A 22410-nucleotide genomic window follows, 5' to 3' on the forward strand; every position below is an offset into this window, starting at 1 on the left:
GCTTTTCAGAAAATGGTAGAATTACTTCTCAGAGGTTCAGAGTTGGTGTTAGTGTTTCTCAGTAAGATGAGGCCGTGCAGAAGGATGGCAATCATTTGTATCAGAATGTATTTTGTTACTAAATACTTATTATCCCCTTGTGGATGAGATTTGTAGTTTTTTCCCCAATCCTGGTCTCACTTGCCTGAAGGTTTTAGGTGCAGGATCAGTGTGGTAGCTGGTTTGCTGTGAGACCAAACACTGTGTTTTAGTTGTTACAGTCTGTGGTTTTTGGTACCCACATTAGCAGAGAGAATAACAAACTGCTTTCTAGCAATACTGAGTGGGCTCCATTATGGAGTGTTTGAGTTTTTGTTACTGTATATTGAAATATGGAAATACCTTTGAGCTGCTCTTCTGTAACCTGTAGCTCCTATGCCCATGATGAGCCATGAATAATGGCTGACAGTCTAATTTTCATATGGTTTCTTTTTACATTTTCATTTCCATTTTATTTCAGCATGCCTTTTCAGGTAGTCACCTCACTGTGCATATATTCTTCCACATTTTTTCAATCCCTACTATCTCCTTAGATTTACAAAGTTTCAGTGTTTGGCCAGGTATAATTGTCAGAGAGCAGATCTCATTTGTCCCTGCAGAAATCTATTTTCCAATTATAGTAAGAATTACTTTTCACCTATTTTTAGTTGTTTATTTTCTTTGCTCCTGGGCTGAAGGAGCGGTGCTAGTAAATATTGTCTTGTTTCATTCAAAGGATTTTTAGTGCTGCCTTGTCTTCTTTTGTTCCCATTGTAATGAGGATCCTTCCCTGTGCATCTGTGCTCAGCAGCCCCTTTCTTGCACACAATGAAATGATGTGTAACTTTCTGCTGAGCCTGTACCAGTGGAAGGTCAGCTCAGGATCCTGAATGCTGGGAAGGGCTGCCTGGTGGAAGGTGAAGATTTCTTCATCCTCTCAGCTCTCCCATCTCACATTGTGTAACAGCCACATGCCTCTTCTGATACTCCACAAATGAGTAACTAATGTCTAAAAATACAGTTTTCAGTTAATGCAGAAACTCCATGTATAATGTGATACATACTCAATGCTGCACCCATAGGAATATTATTACTTTCAGACTGTTAGTCTTGTAAAAAATTCAAGTATGGAGTTAGTTTTAAATTATGCTGTTACAAAGATTACTTAGTGCCTGAGCATGTAATAAAATACCTAGTCATGACAACATTAAAATAAAATAAAAATTATAAAATAATAAAAATATAATACAATAATAATAATAATTTTAATTAATAATATAATTTAAATAATAAGAAAAATAATAAAACACCTTGTTGGGTGAAAAATCTGCATCAAAGTGTGGATGTTTTGCTGAGACACTGAGTTTCAGACACCATGGAAGTCTTTTAAAAAAGACTAAAGGAAGCTTCAGCACAGAGCTGTGTCTGTATTAAACACAGAGTAGCTGCCTTTGGTCATTTCATAGAGAGGCATAAACTCTCCTCTTCCTTATTTAAATCTGCTGGCACTCACAGACAGAAGTTACAGAAATCCAAACTGAGGTTTTAAATTCAGCCATCTTTCCCTTGGTTTTTTAAATATTAGTACTTGGAATTTTTCTGTCTACAGAAGATTCTGATCTTGGGAGATTTTCCTCTGTTAATTATTTTGGAGAAGAGTTTCTGCCCAGGCTTGGATTCTTGGTTTACTTTCTCAATGTGCAGGTGGTTCTCAGTCATGCACTTTGAGAAGACTGCTTCCAAAGAATTCACTTTCAAATTATGATTACTAAGAACTCCATAGTAGCTCTTTTCAGAATACAGATAAGTATTAAAAAGATGTCTCAATTCTGTGAGGTCTTCATTTAGTTAAAAATGAATGAAAATAGGCTTCAAGTCAGAACCTTCATTAAATCCCATTATGAGACAGAGAATATTTAAAATCTCAGTTAACTGGGGAAATGTAATTGGAAGTTCCTCAAGAGCTTAGGAGAATAATCAGTTAAAAACTGTGAGATGTCACAGGTTGTCATGGGAAAAATCCCATCCTCTTGAAATTATAAAGTTACAATGACTGCAGTGGAAATAGGGGATTTGGGATTTTGCCTTGTTTTTATATTTCATGTGGAAAATGAAAGTTCCTTAGAAGCAGAAATCTTAAATAGTTAATCTTAGACGGTTAGTTAATGATATGGTGGTATCTGTAGGCAGCGTCTTATTTTTGAGGTTATTCTGGTTAATTGCATCATATTTCAGCACTACCAAATCCCATAGGTTGCTTAAAAATAAAACAGTATAATTGGAAATGTGATGTTCATTAAGATTCCAAAATCTCTTTGCATTGGGTAGATGCAATGAAATCATGTATATTTTAGAGACTTCATTAAAAACTAAACCTTTCGTTGTCAGGATTATGATGTTTTGACTTAAGAGCAGAATCTTTCTTTGTTTGATCTAATTCTGATGCAGAACTGAAGTTTGTGTCCAAGTATCTGATGACAGCTGCTTGTCAAGATCAGATTTTAAGAAAGGGCCTGTTTTTAAAAAATTTTCCAAAAAGTGGATCAAGCAGTTAATTTTTTTTTCATGGTTTTTGGTTGCTTCAAAGGCATTATAATAATTACATCTTTTTACTGGGCCCTTTGACATTTTTCTCTCATATAGGCAGTGTCCACTAATTAATTTCATATTTTTATTTCAACCAAATTATCCAATACTTGCTGATCTGTAGTTCCATGGGTCAGCCTTTTTAGAAAAGCTTCGATTTTTCCATCTCTTCTGTTTTAATCAGGCAATTAGTGGTTTAGCAGTTTGCTTTTCCCCTCAAGCTTTTTGGGTGAATAACGTTCGTTCTTAATAAATTTTGAGTATTTTTATTCCTTTTAATTTATGATTGCTTCTGATATTCAGTTGGACACAGATCCTTCAGCACATCCCCTGCTAGAAATGGTTCCAGCAGGAAACAAACCTGATGATTCTTCTGTAATAAAACAAACACAAGGAAAGTTCACGGGGATTTTCTGCTGGAGCTTAAATACAAATTCTTTACACTAACCATATATTTTCCAAGCAGAGACTTTGCCTTCCTGCACTGAATGTGTTTGAAATGGATTTATTATGAGCTCAAATGTGTTTAGGAAGTTGATTATGAGAAACTTTGCTGTTCTTCCTTCATATTTTCGTATTTAACTGCAGAGTGAGGATTTTTTGTACCTTCCTTGTTTTCCCTCTTTTGCTGTAACTTCAGCTTCTTTCAGAATCTCGTAAGAAGTATGTTTTTATTTCTTACAACTTTCTGTACTTTTCAATCTGTGTCAGTTTTGCAAGTAGTTTGTTTTCTCCAGTGCGTTAATTTCTTAATACTTATTTTAAAATAACTTGTTTGGATTAATTTATTGCTATTTCCAGCAAATTATTCACTATAATGCTTCCCACAACAGAGAACCCCCAGGCATTGATAATTCGATGTTCATTTTTCAGCCTAGTTTTTTTGAAGTAAATGTGAAGTGGTTTTTTATAGTATGAAGAAATCATAAATCAAATTTCTCATTTGTAATTCTGAACATCTTTTTCTAAATGGAGCTGGCCTATCAAAACCAGGATTAATAAATCATTTAGGAAAGCTACAGAGACAAGACATTAGGCATCTCTAAACTGATGGGCAACAAATAGATAAAGACTCATGATGGTGATTAACCAGTGGATGATTCTAGCTAATGATATAAAATATTAATTTTAGCATCTAAAGTAATTTCTGTGAATTTAGTACTTAGTAGCTAATTAACTTGTTGATGGAGAGCATCCTTTTCTCTTTTTTCCAATTGAATTTTGTATCTGCCATTTTACACTTCTCAGGTTGGATTTTATGTTTGACTTTTGTGATTGGAGCTGTTTTAAACTGGTAAGCTGGATTGCATTGGTTCATTAAACATTTTTCAATCATTTCCGTGACTTCTTGAATATTCTTGTCCACTGAAACCGAGCAAATGTTCACTCAGCTCCTAACTGATACCATCTAACAGCTTTCAAAAGAGTGGTGAGCAGGACAGCCAAAGGGCAGGAGGACAGACAGACAAAGGGCAGAAGGACAGACAGTCAAAGGGCAGAAGGACAGACAAAGGGCAGAGGGCTGCAAGTCCCAGGTCAGCTTTTCCCATAGGAAATGCAAGGCTGAATTGTTCAGAAACAGTGACCTTTAAAGGAATACTCAGAATATTCTGCACTTAGAGAAATCCTGTCTTGCAGAGCACTGCAGAATCCCTCACAAATGCTACATTCTCCCCATCAGATTGAAAATCTGGATTGTCTGATCCTTGTGGCTCCTTCCTCCCCCAGCTCTGCCCTTTGCTTTGGTTGTCCCTGCCTGTACCCTCAGTACCTTGTTTATTCTCTCGGCATGTCTCTCCCTCTGGTGTCAGTCCTGCTTGCTCCTGCTTAGACTTTTTGCAAGTTTCCACAAATTCTTAACATCCTCTGACAGCTCTTTAAAAACAGTATCTGTCTTCTCATCTTGGAAACGTAAAGGGGAAGGAAAGGTTAGTTATTTTCGTTTGGGGATTTTTTTTAAGAGGAAGAAAAAGCATGTCTGTCATACTGTAGGAAAATGAGTCTTGTTCATTCTGCAGCATAACAAGGGCATGGAAAAACTGTTTCTGATTAAATCTTCAGGTTAGAGTAGTTCTCAGCTGTTTTCTAACCTTAGGTCCTGCACTTGCATAATGTCAGAACTTGTTTTTCCAAAAACAAACATTCACTTTCCCCACAGCACAAACTACCCAGGTTTTCATGTTATATTTGTTGCGTTGGTAAAGTTTTATCATTACTAACCTAAGCAGAATTAGCTTTGATTTAGCTGAAGGGAAACTGCATCCATCTCCTTTGAGGCTGATTGAAAAATAAAAACAATAATTTACAGCTACATTACCTGTGGAGGTTTGAGAGTTGAGAGACCTTTGGGTGTTTTCAGAAGAGCCCTGAAAGCACAAGAGTGATTACAGTTTTACCTCCTGTGTGATTTTAGCCTGAGTAGTGTTACACAGAGAATCATGGAATGGCTTTGACTGGAAGAGACCTGAAGTTCATGGGCAGGGACACCTCCCATTGTCCCAGGCTGCTCCAAACCCCATCCAGCCCGGCCTTGGGCACTGCCAGGGATGCAGGGGCAGCCACAGCTGCTCTGGGCACCCTGTGCCAGGGCCTGCCCACCCTCCCTGGGAGGAATTTTGTCCCAGTATCCCATCTGACCCTGCCCTGTGTCCGTGGGGACATGGAAACATTCCCTGTGACCTGTCACTCCAGTTCCTGATGGAATGGAGCTCTTCAATTCCCTTGCAGGCCCCTGGCAGTGTCCTGAACAGCTCATTGATGGGAACACACTTTGGTGATGCCTTTATGCATTTTAAATAAGCCTGACTTTTCTCTTTTCTAGGCCTATTCTGTCTATGATGAAGACATTGGCTATTGCCAGGGACAGTCCTTCCTTGCAGCTGTGCTTCTGCTTCATGTGAGTTAATTGCAAAATGAAAGCTTTGCTATTTGAAACCAAGGCAGCTGTAAAATCAATTGTAGTGCAGCCATGCTGTTTGATAGATATTTATTGTTATTTATTTGCTTGTATTAATTTTCCTCTTGTTGCTTTTTGGCTATAGAGATTAATGGCTTCTATCTTCATGAAAGTAGATTTCCTTTGTCTGGGAGAAATCGATTAAATTCTCAAGTACTTCTGTGACAAAACCTGAAACCAATTTGTTACATATTAATTTTTTCTTTTAATTTAGTTGTCACCTAAGTGAGCTCCCTTTGTGTTTATGGGGAATTTAACTCCAGGAGATATTCTCAGAGCACCTCATCAAAGCAAATAGTCTAATTTTTTTGGAAGACTTTTTTCTCCTAGGGACATTTTGTAATATCTTCTAAGGGAAAGCTCACTTTTTAATCTTGATATTTTAGCCTGTAATCAAAAACTGCACAAACTTTGATCTGTTCCTCCCTTTATAAACACATGGGTATATGTCCAGAGATAAATAAATACACATTTTTTATAGGTGCAAGATGCTTTACATCTGATATCTCAGTGGCAAAGCAGCAGATTCAAATAGTGTATTTATTGAGGTAAAGACTATATGAATAAGCCACCCCAAAGCTCAACCACAGTCCTTACTCAAGCTTTTGCCTGCTTTTTCTCTCAGGTTTTAATTAGTAAATGATCAGTCAGGATCGAAATACCTTTTGAAGTGTGGGTTTGAGACAGCTGCTGGTGTTAAATATGTTATATGTGCACTTCCTAAGGCATTTGGAACTCATATTCAGGTTAGTTTAAGTTGTAATTCCTAGGGAGTGCTGGAATTCCTTGATGTCTTGAGAACCATGATGCACAGCAACAGCATTGCAGAGAAGCTTTACATCTTTTCAGAATAAAACCAAAAGAGTCCCATTATTGCAGTCTAATATATACTGTAAAATAGCTTATCTAACAGTTATTTTGCAATTAATTTTTTACCCAAAGCAGGATTTTGAAGCTGCACTGGAAAAAATGAGCCTTTTTCAATACCAGAGTTGTTTAGAAATGTGTGAGTGTCACATTCTTAACATTTGGCTAATACCTCTGCTCCTCTACCTTAGTGCTGTGCTGCCATCACTACAAAGAATCAACTCTGTTCTTAGTGCCCTGTACACAGGGAATGTTAAATGGAAATTACACTCATTTTAATACACCCTTTATAACTTTTGGTTTCATCAGAGGTGTCTCGTTTTGGAAAGAAGGTGTCTGCTAAGGAAGGCAAGAGCCTCCCCTGAAATGGAAAACTGTAGACCCCTTCTCTCCGAATTGTTATAAATTTGAAATTAAGGGGGGCTCTCAGGTAAAAATATGGGAGCAAGAATAACAGTTCTTTATTAGGGAAGAAAATAAAAAGATAAAATAAACAATGCAGTGAACCAAAACAAGGCTGACAGAGTCAGAATACAGCCTGACACCCTGTTAGTCAGGTTGTTGTCAGCTGAACAATTGGGAATTATGGCTGCAGTGCTCCTGGAGTGTCAGGTGTGGTTCTGTTTGAGCAGTGATCCTGTAGAAAAAGGCTGTAGTCTTCCTGCAGTGGGAGAGGCAGCTGTTCCTCTGGGAAATCCAGTGCAGGAAAAGCTGTGCTGGTGTTCCAGAAACTCAAGATTATATCCAGGTAGGAATGCTTGGCTCCTCCCTCTGGGCAGAGCATCTCCCAATGGGATGTTATAGTTGTTATCAGTCTCGCAGTGACATTCAGTAGCCCATTAACAACAGATGTCTCCCCTGAGAGAGGAGTGGCTGTGGAAGAGATAAGGAAAACTGCCCAATTAACAGAAGACAGCTGCCAGTCAGATGGGAAATGGAATACATCTTGCCTTGCAGTCTGGGACAAGAGGATATTAAAGTGAAATGCTTAGAGAAGGGGGAAACAAGGAGTCTCAATGAGCCCATGTGACTGGGGAGCTTCCTAAGATGCCCTCAAACTCCTTTTTTTCTCAAATTCTCCAAACAATCTGTATGCTGTGAACACTTGTAAAACCCTCGGTAACTGTTCTACCTTCACATGGATTTCTAGAGCCCTTCCTTTTCCTTTTTTCCCTGGGACAGGTTATCCTTTCTCTTCGATGTAGATGTGTTTCAGGGATGGTTGGGTAGCCTGAACCTCCATCCTCTGTTTTTGTCATTTTGCTTCTGTGATGGAATTCTCATCAAGGGTATGCAGGTAACTTCTAATCACAGGGAAACAGTGTTGTAACTCTAACAATTGTACTGTGAGGCTCACAGTAGTTGACTTTTTTTTCTTGTCTATTTTTCAGAATCATTGTCTGTAGGGAATGAAACCCCACCTAAAATTTCACTTTAAAAAACTGCAAATTTCTGACTTTTGTGATTTCAGAGAAATGACAGCAAAGGGCAAATACCTAAATGCTAAAAATCACAATGGCAATGCCCAAAATTTGTGTTCTGATTAAATAAAAAAAAATTATATATGATTTTGAATTCTTGGGGTCAGTAATACTGGAGAATCTTTGTTCATTGAGAGCTCTTTGACCTCTGTTCCATCTCCTGTCTTGGGGAAGAGATGGGTGGCAAAGCACAAGAGTCTGACTGAGCATATAGGGTAGATGTGCTTGTGCATGAGCACCTGTCATTTCATTAGAAATAATTGTATTTTATCAAAACCCCTGAAATTTGCATTCATTGAGCAGATTCAAGCCTTTTGGTCAGGATAAAATTATTTCTTCACTTTACTTTGTGTGCAGCTTTTTATATGCTGTCTGTGGGGATCATTCCATCCAGATAAAACTGTGATTAAGAGCTTTGAAATTCCTAAGAATTTGTCTTGGGTAAATGAAGCCCAGACTGATGGGCATCAGGCAATCTGGAAATACTTTGTGCTAACCAGTTACTTTCCTTTGTGATGTCTGAAAATGAAAATGAAACTGTCTACCCATGGCTCTGGAGACAGGCCCTAATCATGGACTGAGCATAAGATGAAACCCTGAAGGGAAATATCAAGAGCCTAAAATTCTCTTTGAAGGAAATGCTGAGCTTTTATCTGTAGCTGATATCTGATAAGAGGCTGGCAGTAGGCCAAGTGAGTGAACACACTTAAAGGTCAGGAGCTGTTCTTGATTCTCAGCAATTGTTCTGATTTGTTACAATCTGGTGCTTCCAAAGGGAAGCACGTTTTGAAGGTGATGGAAAGGTTGGTTTGGGTGCTGTTTGTGCCTGTCATGATTGTGTTCCCTGAAGGCACAGGGGAAGGTGATGTGGAGGTTTTGTGACACAGGGCTTCCCACCAAGTCAGCATTCAGTGGGCTCAAGCCAGCAAACAGAAGTGTGGAGTGGCTCAGACAGTTGTGTTAGTGCCACCTTCCAAAGCACTGTTGGATGAGAAATTCTGGTCAGAATGGAACAGAGATTATGGATATAGAGCTTCTGAAAAAGTCAGCATGGTAATAGATGGGACTGTGGGAAACCTGACTTCAAAGTTTGACATCCTGGGATTTGGATGAGCATTGTTCTTACTAGAGGTTGGTTGTACCTTGATTCTCCTGAATTTTTCCCATTTAACCAAGTATCTCTCAGTAGACATCACTGTCATGAGTTGTTGCCTTTTTTTTTTCTTTTTTTTTTATTATTTTTAATTGTTTTTATGTACCTGAGAGTTGAGTACTGGTTGTTCTCATACTTACTTGACAGAAAGAATGCTGCTGAGAGTTGTGCTTCTCCAGGGATGTAGAAATACATGAACCTGTGATATGATCCCACATTTTCTTTGAAGAAGGGCTCACAGCGCCAAAGCAAGATGCTCATCAAGAACAATCCCACTGAGATTTTAGTTGGTCAATTCAGCATTCACAATACTTGGCTGAAAATTCTAATACATCCCAGGTTCTGAATTCATTGTACACAAGGTGTTTAAGTGTGTGTGTGTGTCTGTGTAATGTGTGTCCAGCCTTAGCTCTGTTATTAACCTTATTTTTGTGTATTTTTCCAAACAGATGCCAGAGGAGCAGGCATTCTGTGTATTTGTGAAAATAATGTATGACTATGGCTTGAGGGACCTCTACAGAAATAACTTTGAAGATCTCCATTGCAAATTTTTCCAACTGGAGAAGTTGATGCAGGTGGGCCCAGAGTAACAAATTCTCCTTCAATTTGTTTCATAAATAGAAATATTGGCACGAAGAAGAGATTAATGCTTTGCTTTCATAAGCTATTGGACAATAAAACCCCTTCTCCTTTCAGAGGTGGGGTAAAGCAAAGTTTAATAGCTGAATTCAAACATCTTGAGTCAGATTTGTTTCTAATTTCTTTTGTCTCTGATCCACCACTTCTGCAACTAATCTTTGTATCTGAGCAGGTATTTGCCTTTCCCCCCCCTCTCTGTTTGCTCCCTCTCTGTTTCTGATGTTGTTTAGAGAGAATGTCTCTGTGCTTTTGAGGCCAGTGTATCCTTTGGACTGCCTCCATCAGTGCCCTACTTTCCATGAATTATGTGGGTGTTAAGAGGTCAGGCAAATCAGGACATCCTGATGCTTATGAAATACCAATCAAGTGTGGACCACAGGGCAGGTTTTGTTGCTCTTCCAAGACTCTGCTCTTTTTTCAGCTGGAATTATTTCATCGAGCAGTTTCGCATAACTGAAGGGCTGCAAATGTTATACATTGTTGTTGTGACTAAAAAGGAATTACTGACAGTTCATCAAGCCCTGCCCTTCTGTTGGCACAGCGAAAAGTTGCTTGCTGAAGTCAACTCTCACAGATAACCACAGTACCTCTGTGGCATATACTGAAACCAAACAAAACACACTATTGCTAATTTAATGGTATTTTTTCAGATGTCAAATTGTGCATATTTCATACTTGATGGAATTGCATACTAATTAATGTGACACTTCAGCATATGGTTTTCTCAATATTCACTTATGTCCACAAAAAATTTTAACAAACAAACCAGATTTTATTAACAAATATACTCTTAAAAAAAGTTACTTCATTAAGTGACTGTGTCATCACTGTTCAGTAGGATGTTCAATGTTTATTTGTGTTGCTTGTATGTGCTCCTAGAGAAATGGTCTGATGGAGTTATGTGCTCTGTTGCTTTCAAGCTCTTCAAAGTGATCTGGTTCCTGTAGCCATTCTTTTTTGTGGCAAAAGTATTTATAGCAAGACACAGCAAAGGAATAACTTAAAAATATACAGCGTGGCATAGATTTTACAACTGCTCTGCCTTTCAACTGTTGAAGATTCTGTAATTCCTCAGTATAGTCTCAGTACATTATTTGATGCTGTGATAGAATCCACTGTGGGTATCTAAGTCAAAACTGTAACCATGGGCACTGAAATTTATCAAGAAACATCTTCATTGCTCAAAAGAAACCAGGCTTTCACTTTGTTGTGTTTTTTGATATTTAGCAACCTGGTCCTTACTGGAAATATGGATGAAGTATTCAAATTAATGAGTAATACTGAAACATTTATTTTTTTCCTTTATTGCAGGAGCAGTTACCAGACTTGCACAGCCATTTCTCAGACCTCAATTTGGAAGCTCACATGTATGCATCCCAGTGGTTTCTCACTCTTTTTACTGCCAAGTTTCCACTCTGCATGGTCTTCCACATCATTGACTTACTACTTTGTGAGGTAAAAAAATATTGAATCAGAAATTCCTCCCTCCACTCCGTCAGTGTTTCTTCTTCTTTTATTTCATTTTGTTGAAGTCCTTTACTGCTTAATTATAAAATGTGTGTAGTCATGTAGAAACCATGGTTATATTGAACAGAAGACATTCAGTGAAACACTGGTTTGGTTTTAAAATTAGAACTGTGGATTGCCTCATTTTTTGCTGAGGGCTCTAATAAGGAATATCTGATGCACATGGCTGTTTTTTATTTAATTTGTTAAATGATTATTCAGAGTTAGGAATTGTAATTTCTTGAAGACACACAGTAGGGAAAGCTCTCCAAGTGGCCTGGTTCAGAGTGCCCACAGACAGAAATGGTGTGCAGGTTGGCCTGATATTAAACAAAGAGTGAGAAGGGCCAGACACAACTGAAGGAAGCTCCTTCCTTTTGGGTCTTTTCCCTCTGTTCCAACTAGGAATGCACTACTCCAGATACAAAATGTCTCTGTGCTTTAGATATAGCTACACTTTATTTTAAAAGCCAGTCAGAATAGGCTGATCATCCAGAATATTTCTTTTGATAAAATACTAATCCTTCCTTCTGTAAATGGGAAGTCAGAGTGTCTATGGCATTACACCTGCTTTTAAACCTGTCACTGATTTCCTCTCCAATTTCAAGGGGTCACAAACATGAAAACAAACAGATAGATAAAATATCTGATAATCTTAAATGGTGAGGGCTTCACGAGTATGAAACACTGTTGACTGCAATTCATTTTGTTAATTTTTATTGTGAAGAATTTTCTCTGAGAATCTTCAGGCTTGCTGCATGTGGCTGGGTAGGATTTAGTCCTTGAGACTATTTCTTCTTCTGCATATTGGTGCTCAGTTATCAAAGCAAGGTAGGGTAATATTTGCAATATTATCTCAGTGTGTCTGAAGCAACTGGGAACGGAAAGAAGGTGAAAATCCAAGGAGAATCCAAGATGAAATCCAAGAAGAAAGTAAGAGAGTGCAACATTAGAACATGCTAGGGAAAGGGAAACTTGTCAGTGTTTGTGGAGGGTAATCACACAAAGCCAAAGGAGCCTCTTTTACTACAGCTAAAAATAAACCAGAAAGAGTAAGAAAATTTATTTCAAGTGAGAAGACACATGCAGACATCTTGAGAGAGAGTGGGGCAGTGAGGAGTCAATGTCCTGAGGCACCAGTGTGGGCTATCAGAAAAATGCTCCTCAGAGTCAGGAGTCAACCATTCTCAAATAACAGGCAGGTCTGAGAATTTGTGGGAATGGCATAGATAAAAGTCATATTAAAATAAAAATCTAGTTGGCCCTCAATGTAGACAGCAAGTCAGTTCTGTAGGCAGAGCCAGGAAAAAGCCATTCCTTGACTGAGGACTGAAGCTGTGTGTCCAGTCACCCTCCAGAAGGAATTATGGGGGAAATCAAAATATTTTTTTTTTTCTGCATTAAATTGTTCCTTACTTTATCTCTGAACAACCAGCATGCTGGTAATTCTGGCAACTGGAAGGAGAAAAAACAGTGGCAGCTGCTAACACTGAAACATATTCTGCAGAAAAAAATCCCCAGAAAAGCAAGAAGCCTTTGAAGTGAATTGTTTTAAGTTTTTAAAAACAAGCTTCCAGCCTTTTCTTTAATTTGTCATAGATACAGATGAATTTTAAATACCCTTCAAGTTCCTGACTTGTGCTTTCGCCACATCCTTGTCCTGTTTGTGGTTACAAAATGTTCACATTTTTTGCAACTCTTATAGGAAAGAAAAAATTAGGGGAAGAAAACCATTTAAAACCATTGCTGCTAACTGGTAATTTTAAGGGAGCCTCTCTGGTTGTCTTGAAAATATTTGAATTATGGGTGAACAATTTGTGTCTTGGTATAGCTGATCTCTAGAGGTCCCTTCCGACCCCAACCATCCAATGATCCCATGTCAAGCAAGAGTTTTTGTATTGGGTTAGATTTTTGATTTTTGATTGAGGCTGGAAGAGTGAAATCGATTCTTACAGATATTCAGCTTTCAATCCAGAGAAGAGAAATATCTGTTGGAAGTGCTGTAATTTCCCAGCTAACCAGGGGGGCACATTTCCTTCCCCTGCCTGCATGTGGAACAGTGGCACAAGCTGAGGATGGAACTCCTGGGCAGAAGCATCACTATGAGAAAGTAGCTAAAGTTATGATGGGAATTAAGTTTTATGGAGGAATTTTTAAAATCCCATCAAAGTGAGTGTCACTACAGTCAAGGTCTTCTCATCATTCTCGTATGAGATATTGCTTCAGAGCAGTTTTATGTAAACTTGCACAAATTTGGGACTTGCCATGGCTTCTGTATGACTGAATTATTTTATTATGTTGTCCTCTTAGCACCTTTTTTTTTCTTTTTTTTCCCCTAAGTTGTGACCAGGCTGTTGAAGATGTGAATAAACCCTCCAAATTACTTCAATTTCCAGTGGTCTTAGAATATTACCTGAGTAGTTCTGGGGCAGAATCTGTCACCCATCCCCATGTAGAAATGAAATATTTTGGAATTATTTTTCTTCCCTGTGACAGAAGCTTGAAGAGAATTTTGGGCTTCAGGCAGGTACACTACCACAGTGCTGTGGAATGTTTTATAAGGCTCAGCTGCTTGTAATAAAAACACAAACCTATTGATCCAGGTGAAAGTTTTAATGTGATTACAGCAAACTGTGTGGGTTGGAGCCTGGAGAGCTTTCTACAAAGTTCCTTTTAGCTGCCTGTCACAGCTGTTTCCTTTGTCTTTTCCCCTTTGCTATTTCTGTTTGCATTGAAGAACATTTTTGTTGATGAAAAGCAGAGTTGTATTTGGACATGTCAGTCTAATCTGTCAATATGACATGATGTTATTGAACACTTTGCAAGCCTGCTCTGTTTTGCTGTCTCTTTTTGTTCTATTTTAAATTATTTATTTAAAATCATGCTCAGAAATAGCAATTCATCTAGGTAAAGCTCTTGTCACTCAGAGCTGTCCTCACTGCAACAGCTGCACCTCAGCTGTGCTATAGAATATCAAACAGTTGAGATTTCACTTCATTTTGTGTTTTAAACTGTTCAATTTGAAATGAAAATATTTGTTTTAAAAACATTAAATAAATGGCCTTCAGTAGGCATTTAGAAGAGAAAAAAACAACCCAAACCAGTTGGCAGATTATCTGTGTTTTCAAAATTGTCATGATATTTTTTATGCTTAAAAAAGAAAATTCTTTAACCTTTTGTGATATATACAAAACTAAAGGAGGTGCAGAGCTCAAGCTGTCATTCCATTATTAACTAAGAATTTTGAATCACTATGGGTAACCTCCATTTTAGGTTGACCTGGCTATTTTTGTGTGCAGTTTTGGGGGATATAAAATACTTAAGGATAGTACTTCTCTCCTTTTAGGCAACATGCAGAAACCTCTCCTGTACACTGCCCTCCCTGGGCTGGCACAGATAGTTGCTTATTTTAGTGTTATAATATGTAATTTGACTACTAAGCTGCCATTCTGACTGATCATGACTGGATACAAAGGGATGCAGCTGATTATCAGTTTTGAGTATGAAATTATTTAATGTTTACTAATATAGTTAATAGCAGAGAAGGGAAAGTGCCTTTCATGGGACCACAAAGAAGAGGGAGTTGAAAGCTAGGATGCCATCACTCCTTGGCCTTTATTTATCTACTGTTGCTTTCAGAATATTGTGTAAAATACTTTTTATAATCGACTTTGAGAAATTGTCTGCTATAACGAAGGCTGATAGGTGTCTTTAAAAATCATTTAAAACGTGAACAACGCGGTGCTGCTAAGTGAACACTTACTGACAGCTAAAACGTGGCACCACATTGTGGAGATGCTGTTATTGGGAGCACTCCTTCCTAATGAAGCACTGGAAATCAGAGCAGAATCCCAAGTCTTGGTGCTGAGGATTTGATTTGTGTCTCGTGTGTGTCTTGCTGGGGATGGATGTGCCAGGAAACGCCGTCTGCTAGCGCTCAGGGCTGCTCGTGCTGCTGAGGAGGAGGCACCAGAGCAGCCTGCTATTTCTGATTGCCACTCTCACAGTCTTCTGGGATGCCTTCAACAGAGTTGAGAAGGAACAGATTAACATTTCAATTTATTAAACTTCCTCAGGAATTGAGTCAAGAACAAGCCCACTTCCTCTGTAAATCTGCACCAAGATGTAATGTGAATTGAATAGATTGTGCACAGTCGTTTCTCTTTTGTGGATCTATAGGGAAAGAAAAATTGAACTTTTTGGACTTACTTGTCTACATTTGTTAACCCTTCCACTTATAAAAACTCTTACAAAACAGAAGAATGGACTTGCTAGAAATAAAATCTCTTATGGCAACAGCATATTTAAAAACTGAGCTTAAATTCTAAATCAGCACAGCTCTGTGCTGGAGCTGTCTGTCTTGTTTCAGTAGTATTTACCAGAGTGAAGTCAATGTCACACGTGTTACTTGGAAAAGGCCAGGAGCCGTCTGTTTGTTTTCCTTTTAGGAATACAGACAAATAAATGTTGGCATTTAGGCTGTGTCCTTCCTCCTGCCCAGTCCCTTTGCATCAGGCCTGCTGGAGAGCTGAGTCTTGCTGAAGTCCTTATCAGCCACTGCTCTTTCATGTAAAGAGACTGGAAAGTATTTCTTTCCCAGACTGCTATAATTAGCTTTTAATTAATTCAGAAGAAGGAGAATAGGTTTTCTCAGACTCCAGATGGATGACTAGAATTTGAATGTGGATTTCCAGTGGTAACGCTGGTTTGCTGCATTCAAGGATCTGTTGACATGTCAAGCATCGTGATCATTTTTATTGCGGAAGTGGGAGGTCTGCAATGGTGACAACCTCAGGTTTGCTCGACCTGAATGTTTGGCTTTTATGTAGTTAGATGAGTTATTCAATCCAAAGGAAAAGTAATTTTAGCCTAATTCATGTGATGATCTACAGCTGTAATCTACTCGGGGTGATTTCAGCATTAGAACAGAAATTAACAAAGAAAGAAGGGTGTAGGATTTGATTGTGTATGTGCTGCATGAGGAACTTCTTAAAGCTTGTGGATGTGTGTGTTAAAAACATTTTGATTATAATGATAAACAATTTTAAGTTCTTTTCAAAGTGAAGGTTACAATAGTATAAAGTGTTTGCATTTAAAATCCTGTCAACAGCAGAAATGCTGGAGGTGTGTAGTACCATGGTCTGTATTGCCATGGCGACTGGGGGCACAAAACAGTCTAACAGAATTTATAATAATTCAGGCTTGGACCAAGGAGAAGAGTGTTTTAATAGGGGATGGAATCTGAGAGGTTCTAGGAGAGGGTTTAGCATAACCCTTGACTCAAGGATGTCCAGCTGTTCTGTGAGCATCCATAATTGATGCATCTTCCAGTCATGGCTGCTGCTTCTTCAGCCCCAAAATAACAAGGCTGATGATAAATGCTCAGCATGAGCAAAGGCAAAACAGTCTCACAACAGTCTGCAATCCAAGGTAACTTAGAACAGAAGGTACCTTTTGGGTGATGTTGATAAATTTTGTGGTTCTGAATGTTAAGGCTGCTTCTGAGAAATGCTCTAAGAAAAAGGATGAGTGACTGGTTTGATGACCTTGCTGAGGTCTTAGAGGGGTGACACATCTAATGCCATGTTCACATTATGTCTCTGAATTACTTTCCCCATTGCTCAGGAAATATTTGAGCCACCTGCTAGTTGATGTTCACTTGGTTGTTTTTTCTAGGAATACAGTAAATTTCCATAATGCTTACTTAACACTAGTGCCATCTGCTGTATTGGAATAGCAGCATATCCGAAACAGTCTTGGCAAGCTTCAAAAACACTTTAGAAATAACTGAAGGAAAGTATCATAAATGAGAGAGTGATATTCCATGAGCAAATCCAGGAAGCTGAGCTATTTTGGGAAGTGTTTTTAAAGAAGAGGGTAGTGCAGTCTGCCTGTGCTGAAACACTTTCCATTGCTTTGTGCTTGGAATCTGAGGCTGTTACAAATTTTCTGAATATGTAAAATCAAAATGTGAACTTTGCATTTGACTCATCATTGGAAAGGGAAGACCAATGTCAGGGTTCAGAGAGGTGAGGGGCAGGGCTGGGTTGTGGCAGGGAAGGGGAGAGGATGAGGAATAACACTGGGAAGAAGATCAGAGGGAGGGCAGGGTGGCAGATGTTCATTTAGTGGGCATGAATTTTGTTGTTTGTTTTTTTTTTTGTGGTGTGTGAGCACAGGTAGGGGGGAACAAGGCACAGCTCTCTGTCCAGAGATGTTCTGAAGCCTTCACCCTGTCCTTCTTTTTCTCTCCTTGTGTTTGATAACACCCTTTGTGCCCAGTGTGGATTTAGGCCCCCTTCATTGTCCATGTATTAATCAGTTTTGGAAAAAAGGACAGAAGTGTCTAAAACCCTTGCAATTTAAAGCTTTGCAAGCCAGAAAAGTAGAGTTAGTGTATGGCTTGGCTGACAAATGCTGCTAGCCCATAAGCAGTTGCTGGTGAATTAGGAATGTCTCACTGCAGAAATACCTCATTCAAAGGAGCAGTTTGATATGTGGAAAAGACTTAAAATTCTGTGGCTGTAAATTTTATTCTTTGCAAACAGTCACAGAAGGTGGAGAGGAAAAAAAATGTTAGACTCACAGCAGCCTCTACCTTCATTCAGCCACAGCAACATCTCAGCAGCAAATGACATGAAAAACACCCAAAACATGCAAATATTCACTCCTAAATCCCATTTATTTCTATTAAAAGCAACCAACCAAACAAAGTTTCAGGTGAAATCATACTAATACAGATTCACGGTTGCCTGGTATTTATTGTGTGCTGTTTTATGCTGCAAAATACAGGAAAGTGCCATCTCCCTGGTACCTGCTTCTCTAATAGTTCAATCAACTGGTTTTAATTGGCTATGTGTATTTTTCATGGAATTGTAGGATCAGGGGGGAGATTTCTGTGTTTGCTCCTTCGCTGTGTGGCAGCATTTCAGGCCATGCATGTGCAGTCCCTGGGGGAAGCCCAGTCTGAGAACTCCATTGTATTCACACGTCAGCAGCAAGATCTCTTTGTAATTTGGTTCTTGTTTGATCTTTTCCTGTATCTGTTGTTTACCCAAAAACTGCTAATTCATGTTGTGCCTTATTTGAACAGGAGTTTTAACCATTTTTTTCCTTTAGTCATCTTGGCATTGAGCTAGAATAAATGTACAAGCTACCCAAACAACCTAAAAGATGTTAATTAATGTGCATGCCCCTGCAGAGTGTGTTCCAAGGCTGCCCTGCTTACAAAGGGAACTTGGAGCTTCAGACCATATATTCATCTTGTCAACAAAACAAAGATGTTTGTGACATTCCTAAAGTTTATTGTTGTTCTCAACATATTAGAGTTGCCAAGTAATTGTTTTGCTGGAACCCATCCAAAACATAAACAGAATTTTAATTCTCCTTTAGAGTCTGTAACCCTAATTACCCTCTGCAGCTCCCTTGTAAAACTGTGCAACTGAACACATAATTAGGAAACATTTAGGAATTATGAAGCAATGTCAAGTTAACTTCTGTTGAATAGCTAGTCTCCCTTTAAAGAAAGGAAAATTCAGTTATTAGAAAGCTGGAAGAGGTTCATGTCATGTGGGGCTTGAGACTTCTCAGCCCTTAAGGAGGTGCTTATTTGACACTTGAATCTGTCCTTTTACCTGGTGCTGAACTTTAGAAATATTCTATCTTCACTGTTTCCTTTTACATGTCATGCATATCTAGGGGGGAAAACACAGATAAGGACATTGATTAATTAAATTTTCTTTTTTATTAAAAAGATATTCACTCCCTTTTGTTGGTGAAGATGGTGCCAAGGGTATTACTATGTCACCAGAGGAAGGTCTGTGAGGGGGTTTGGGTTGGAGAGGGAGAGGTGCTAATATTGAATATAGTCTGTTTTCTCTTGAGGCTTCTACCAGTAAACAGAAGCTTTAAAACAGGAGAGAAATTCTAAATTCATCCCCAGTGCAAATGTTGTCCAGATACACACAGCTAAATTGTTTATCCTCACTTAGCTCTGTGCTTGGCTGTTGAATTTTGCTCAGAGCAAATATTGGTTTGCTGCCCCTTGACTTCCTTTTTTCTGGCCTCTGGGCAGATTTGCTGGGTCAGATGAATAAATCAGCCTCCTCCCTTCAGCAGGAAGCCACAGGCAGCCTTTCTGTCACAGAGGTCTCACTGAATGCAAACTGGGTCCCATAGAACAGCATCTTTACCAGTCTCAGTTTGTTCTTTGTTCCCAGCCTAATTTTCAGGCCTTTTCAAAAGTCATCTTGTTTGAGTGCAGAGGGACTCAAAGGGAGGGCTCCTCAAAGAGGCTTTATCTGAGAAGGAATCTTGGCTTTGGAGGGAGTTAAGGAACTGGGAAAATCTCTCACTAGACTAGAGTTAACATCTTAAGATTTCCATTTACTTTCAGCCAGTCTGAAGTTCAGGGCACATGAGTAATTTCATTTTTTACAGTTTCATGAGAGAGTTTCACTGGTTTGCCCATGAGAACATTACCTCCAGTGGTGATAGGAAATTAAAGGGTTTTGACATGCAGTTCAAAGAAGCAGATGTCTTTATGAATCACAGTCTTTATGAATTCAGTGGGGACTTCCTGGATGGTGAGTGTTCATCCCAATACCAGTAGGTTTGAAGAGCTGTTCTGCTAAATGATGTTCTTTCTTCTGGAGTAAGTGCCCCTGTAAAGCAGAGTTTGTCTGTAAAGCAGAGGATGGTCAGTGTGGCAGTCCCCTTCCCTTCCCTTCCCTTCCCTTCCCTTCCCTTCCCTTCCCTTCCCTTCCCTTCCCTTCCCTTCCCTTCCCTTCCCTTCCCTTCCCTTCCCTTCCCTTCCCTTCCCTTCCCTTCCCTTCCCTTCCCTTCCCTTCCCTTCCCTTCCCTTCCCTTCCCTTCCCTTCCCTTCCCTTCCCTTCCCTTCCCTTCCCTTCCCTTCCCTTCCCTTCCCCTCTTTAATTTCTCTGACTTGGGCTTGTTTCTTCTCCAAACCTCCTGAGTTTCATGAGCTCTCTTTAAATTCTTCAGGCTCTACACAATCTTCAGAGGGTGCTTAAAAAACACCTGATTCTGTGACAGGACATGATGATGAGCCCTTCACCATTCCTGTGCTCTTACAAGTTCTTATTTATAAGTGTATAATTTTACTTTTGACTGTTCTGTATTTAAAAAAAAAGTGTTAAGGAAATTCTGAACAATTTTTACACATGCAAAACTTTTAAAGCTCAAGATGAGATCTGCATGGTATTACAGGTCTTGGTTTGAAAGAGGCAGTGACACAAAACAAAAACAAACAAAAAAAACCCACCCCAGGTATGGGCTAAAAATCATCCCCAAGACATACAGCATTTCTTTCAAAATGCCTAGTTAAGCATATGACCTTTGGTTTTAAAAAGTAATTATCAAAAGCTCATTTCATATTCATATTCTCTTTCCCCCTCATGGATGATTTGTATGTTCTTCCATGTTTCCATCATCAGATTGCTGGAGGGATATTGCTACCAATGATTTATATGTCTGGTGCACTTTGGTATTTTTGGTCTTCTAAAATAGCTGAAGAAGCTTAAGCTGAAGCTTATAAATCACTGTGTGGTAAATTAAGTAAGGTTTTAAATAAGAGACTGTGGCAAAATGAGCTGAGCCTTCTTTATCATAATCACCATCATCATGAAAACTTGGCTGTGGAAGAAAGTCTTGCATGAATTAGGACAAATAACTCCAGCAGGCAGTTCAGGGGTTATCAAGTGTGTTCTTCAAACAGGGGGTGAGTTTTTTCACTGCTTTGAAATCTGGAGCATCCTCCAGATGCCAGATTTCATCCAGTCCAGCCAGCTGTTGGCTCTATTGGCCCTGCAAGTCCCCACTGGGCAGCAGAAAGTGCAGCAACGCTGCCTCAGCTTGAAGATGCTGCCTTGATTCAGGACTTCCCTCTGCCTTGGAGGAAGGAGGAGGCTGCAGGTGTTTTCCTGGTGCTGAGAGCAGCAGAATGCTGCTCAGGACAGTTGGATAAGGATATTTTAAATCCTTTCATGTTCTGATTTTAGGGTGCTTGAGCCTTGATCAAGTTACCTCAGGTAACAGGAGCAGGTCTGTGAGCTGCCCCTTGCCTGGTGGGGCTCAAGAGATGGAGATTCTCAAGGCAGGTAGAAACCTATTTCTGCACTTGCTGTCCATGGGAAGAGTGATGGTATAAGAGGAGTACCAGGAGAGAGTTTTATTCATTTGAATTCAGGAACAGCATTCATTTCAGGCAGATCAGAAAAAAATGTTTAGAAAGTAAATGAGAACTGGTGTACATTTCTTTATGGTTATTCCAGAAAATATACAGAGCGCTAATTCCTCAGTAGTCCAACTTTTAGACATAGTATTCTTACTCGTATCATAACAAAATCTGATCAGTTTATTAAGAATAAAATGCAGTGTTTGTGATAGATTATTGATATTCCTCTCATTTACAGATAGTGTGTTTGTCAGTCCTCTCTGCTAGGAATTAAAAGTTGTGAATGGCATAACTGTGTGGAATTAACTCTTGACTTCAGATTAATATTTGAAATAAACCTGAAAGTACTATGAACTTACATTACTACTGCTGGAGCTCTGGTATTATCAATGTCATGACTGAAAGTCACAACTGGACTTCCATTTTTCTACATTTCTCAATTAAAAACAAGCACATAAAGCCAAACAACTAGAAATAATTGTTATCCTAATTGAACGAAGGGTTTCCTAGTGATGAAGCAAGATTCAGTCCTGCTGCAATTGTGACCTCTAGTGGGAAAAAAACAGTTTGTTATCACTGATAATACAGTGAACTGCAAAGTAATTCAGTGTTGCAATATTCATTATGTCTGATGTTGCAGCATTTTCAGGACTCGTTAATGGTACAATCCCTTCAAGGCACCCTACTATCTATGTTAAAAATACAATTTATTCCCAAGAAAGCTTCTGTAAAGTCCCAGCATGCTTTTATAAAAGCTAATTTTTATAGAACCATGGTCTCAGGCTTTCAGGAAGAGGATTGGAAACACATTCAATTGTAGAAGCAGAAATTGCTTAGAGAACGTTTCCTTGTCACAAGTCTTGTTGTTATCCCACAACAATAAAATATAATTGCACTATTACTTGTGTGCAAATCTGTTGAGATGTTTCTAGATACCAGCTCTGGGAGCCATTGTTAGAAAAGATTTATCATGCCACTAAACAAAGAAGATTTGGAAAATATAATCGAG

The 22410-nt window shown here is 38.9% G+C and overlaps 1 protein-coding gene across 3 annotated transcripts in view; it reads left to right on the forward strand.

The window, feature by feature from the left end:
* RABGAP1L (RAB GTPase activating protein 1 like) overlaps window positions 1-22410 on the forward strand; it is a 230906-nt gene that overhangs the window by 129615 nt on the left and 78881 nt on the right. For all 3 annotated transcript variants that reach the window (XM_021546018.3, XM_085586651.1, XM_085586650.1), the window contains exons 15-17: window positions 5426-5500; window positions 9511-9636; window positions 11012-11155. In XM_021546018.3, the coding sequence (XP_021401693.3) occupies window positions 5426-5500; window positions 9511-9636; window positions 11012-11155 (345 nt within the window). The remainder of the gene's footprint in view (window positions 1-5425; window positions 5501-9510; window positions 9637-11011; window positions 11156-22410) is intronic.

The sequence above is a fragment of the Lonchura striata genome, chromosome 8, assembly GCF_050655825.1.
Source record: "Lonchura striata isolate lonStrDom1 chromosome 8, ASM5065582v1, whole genome shotgun sequence".
NCBI lineage: Eukaryota > Metazoa > Chordata > Aves > Passeriformes > Estrildidae > Lonchura > Lonchura striata.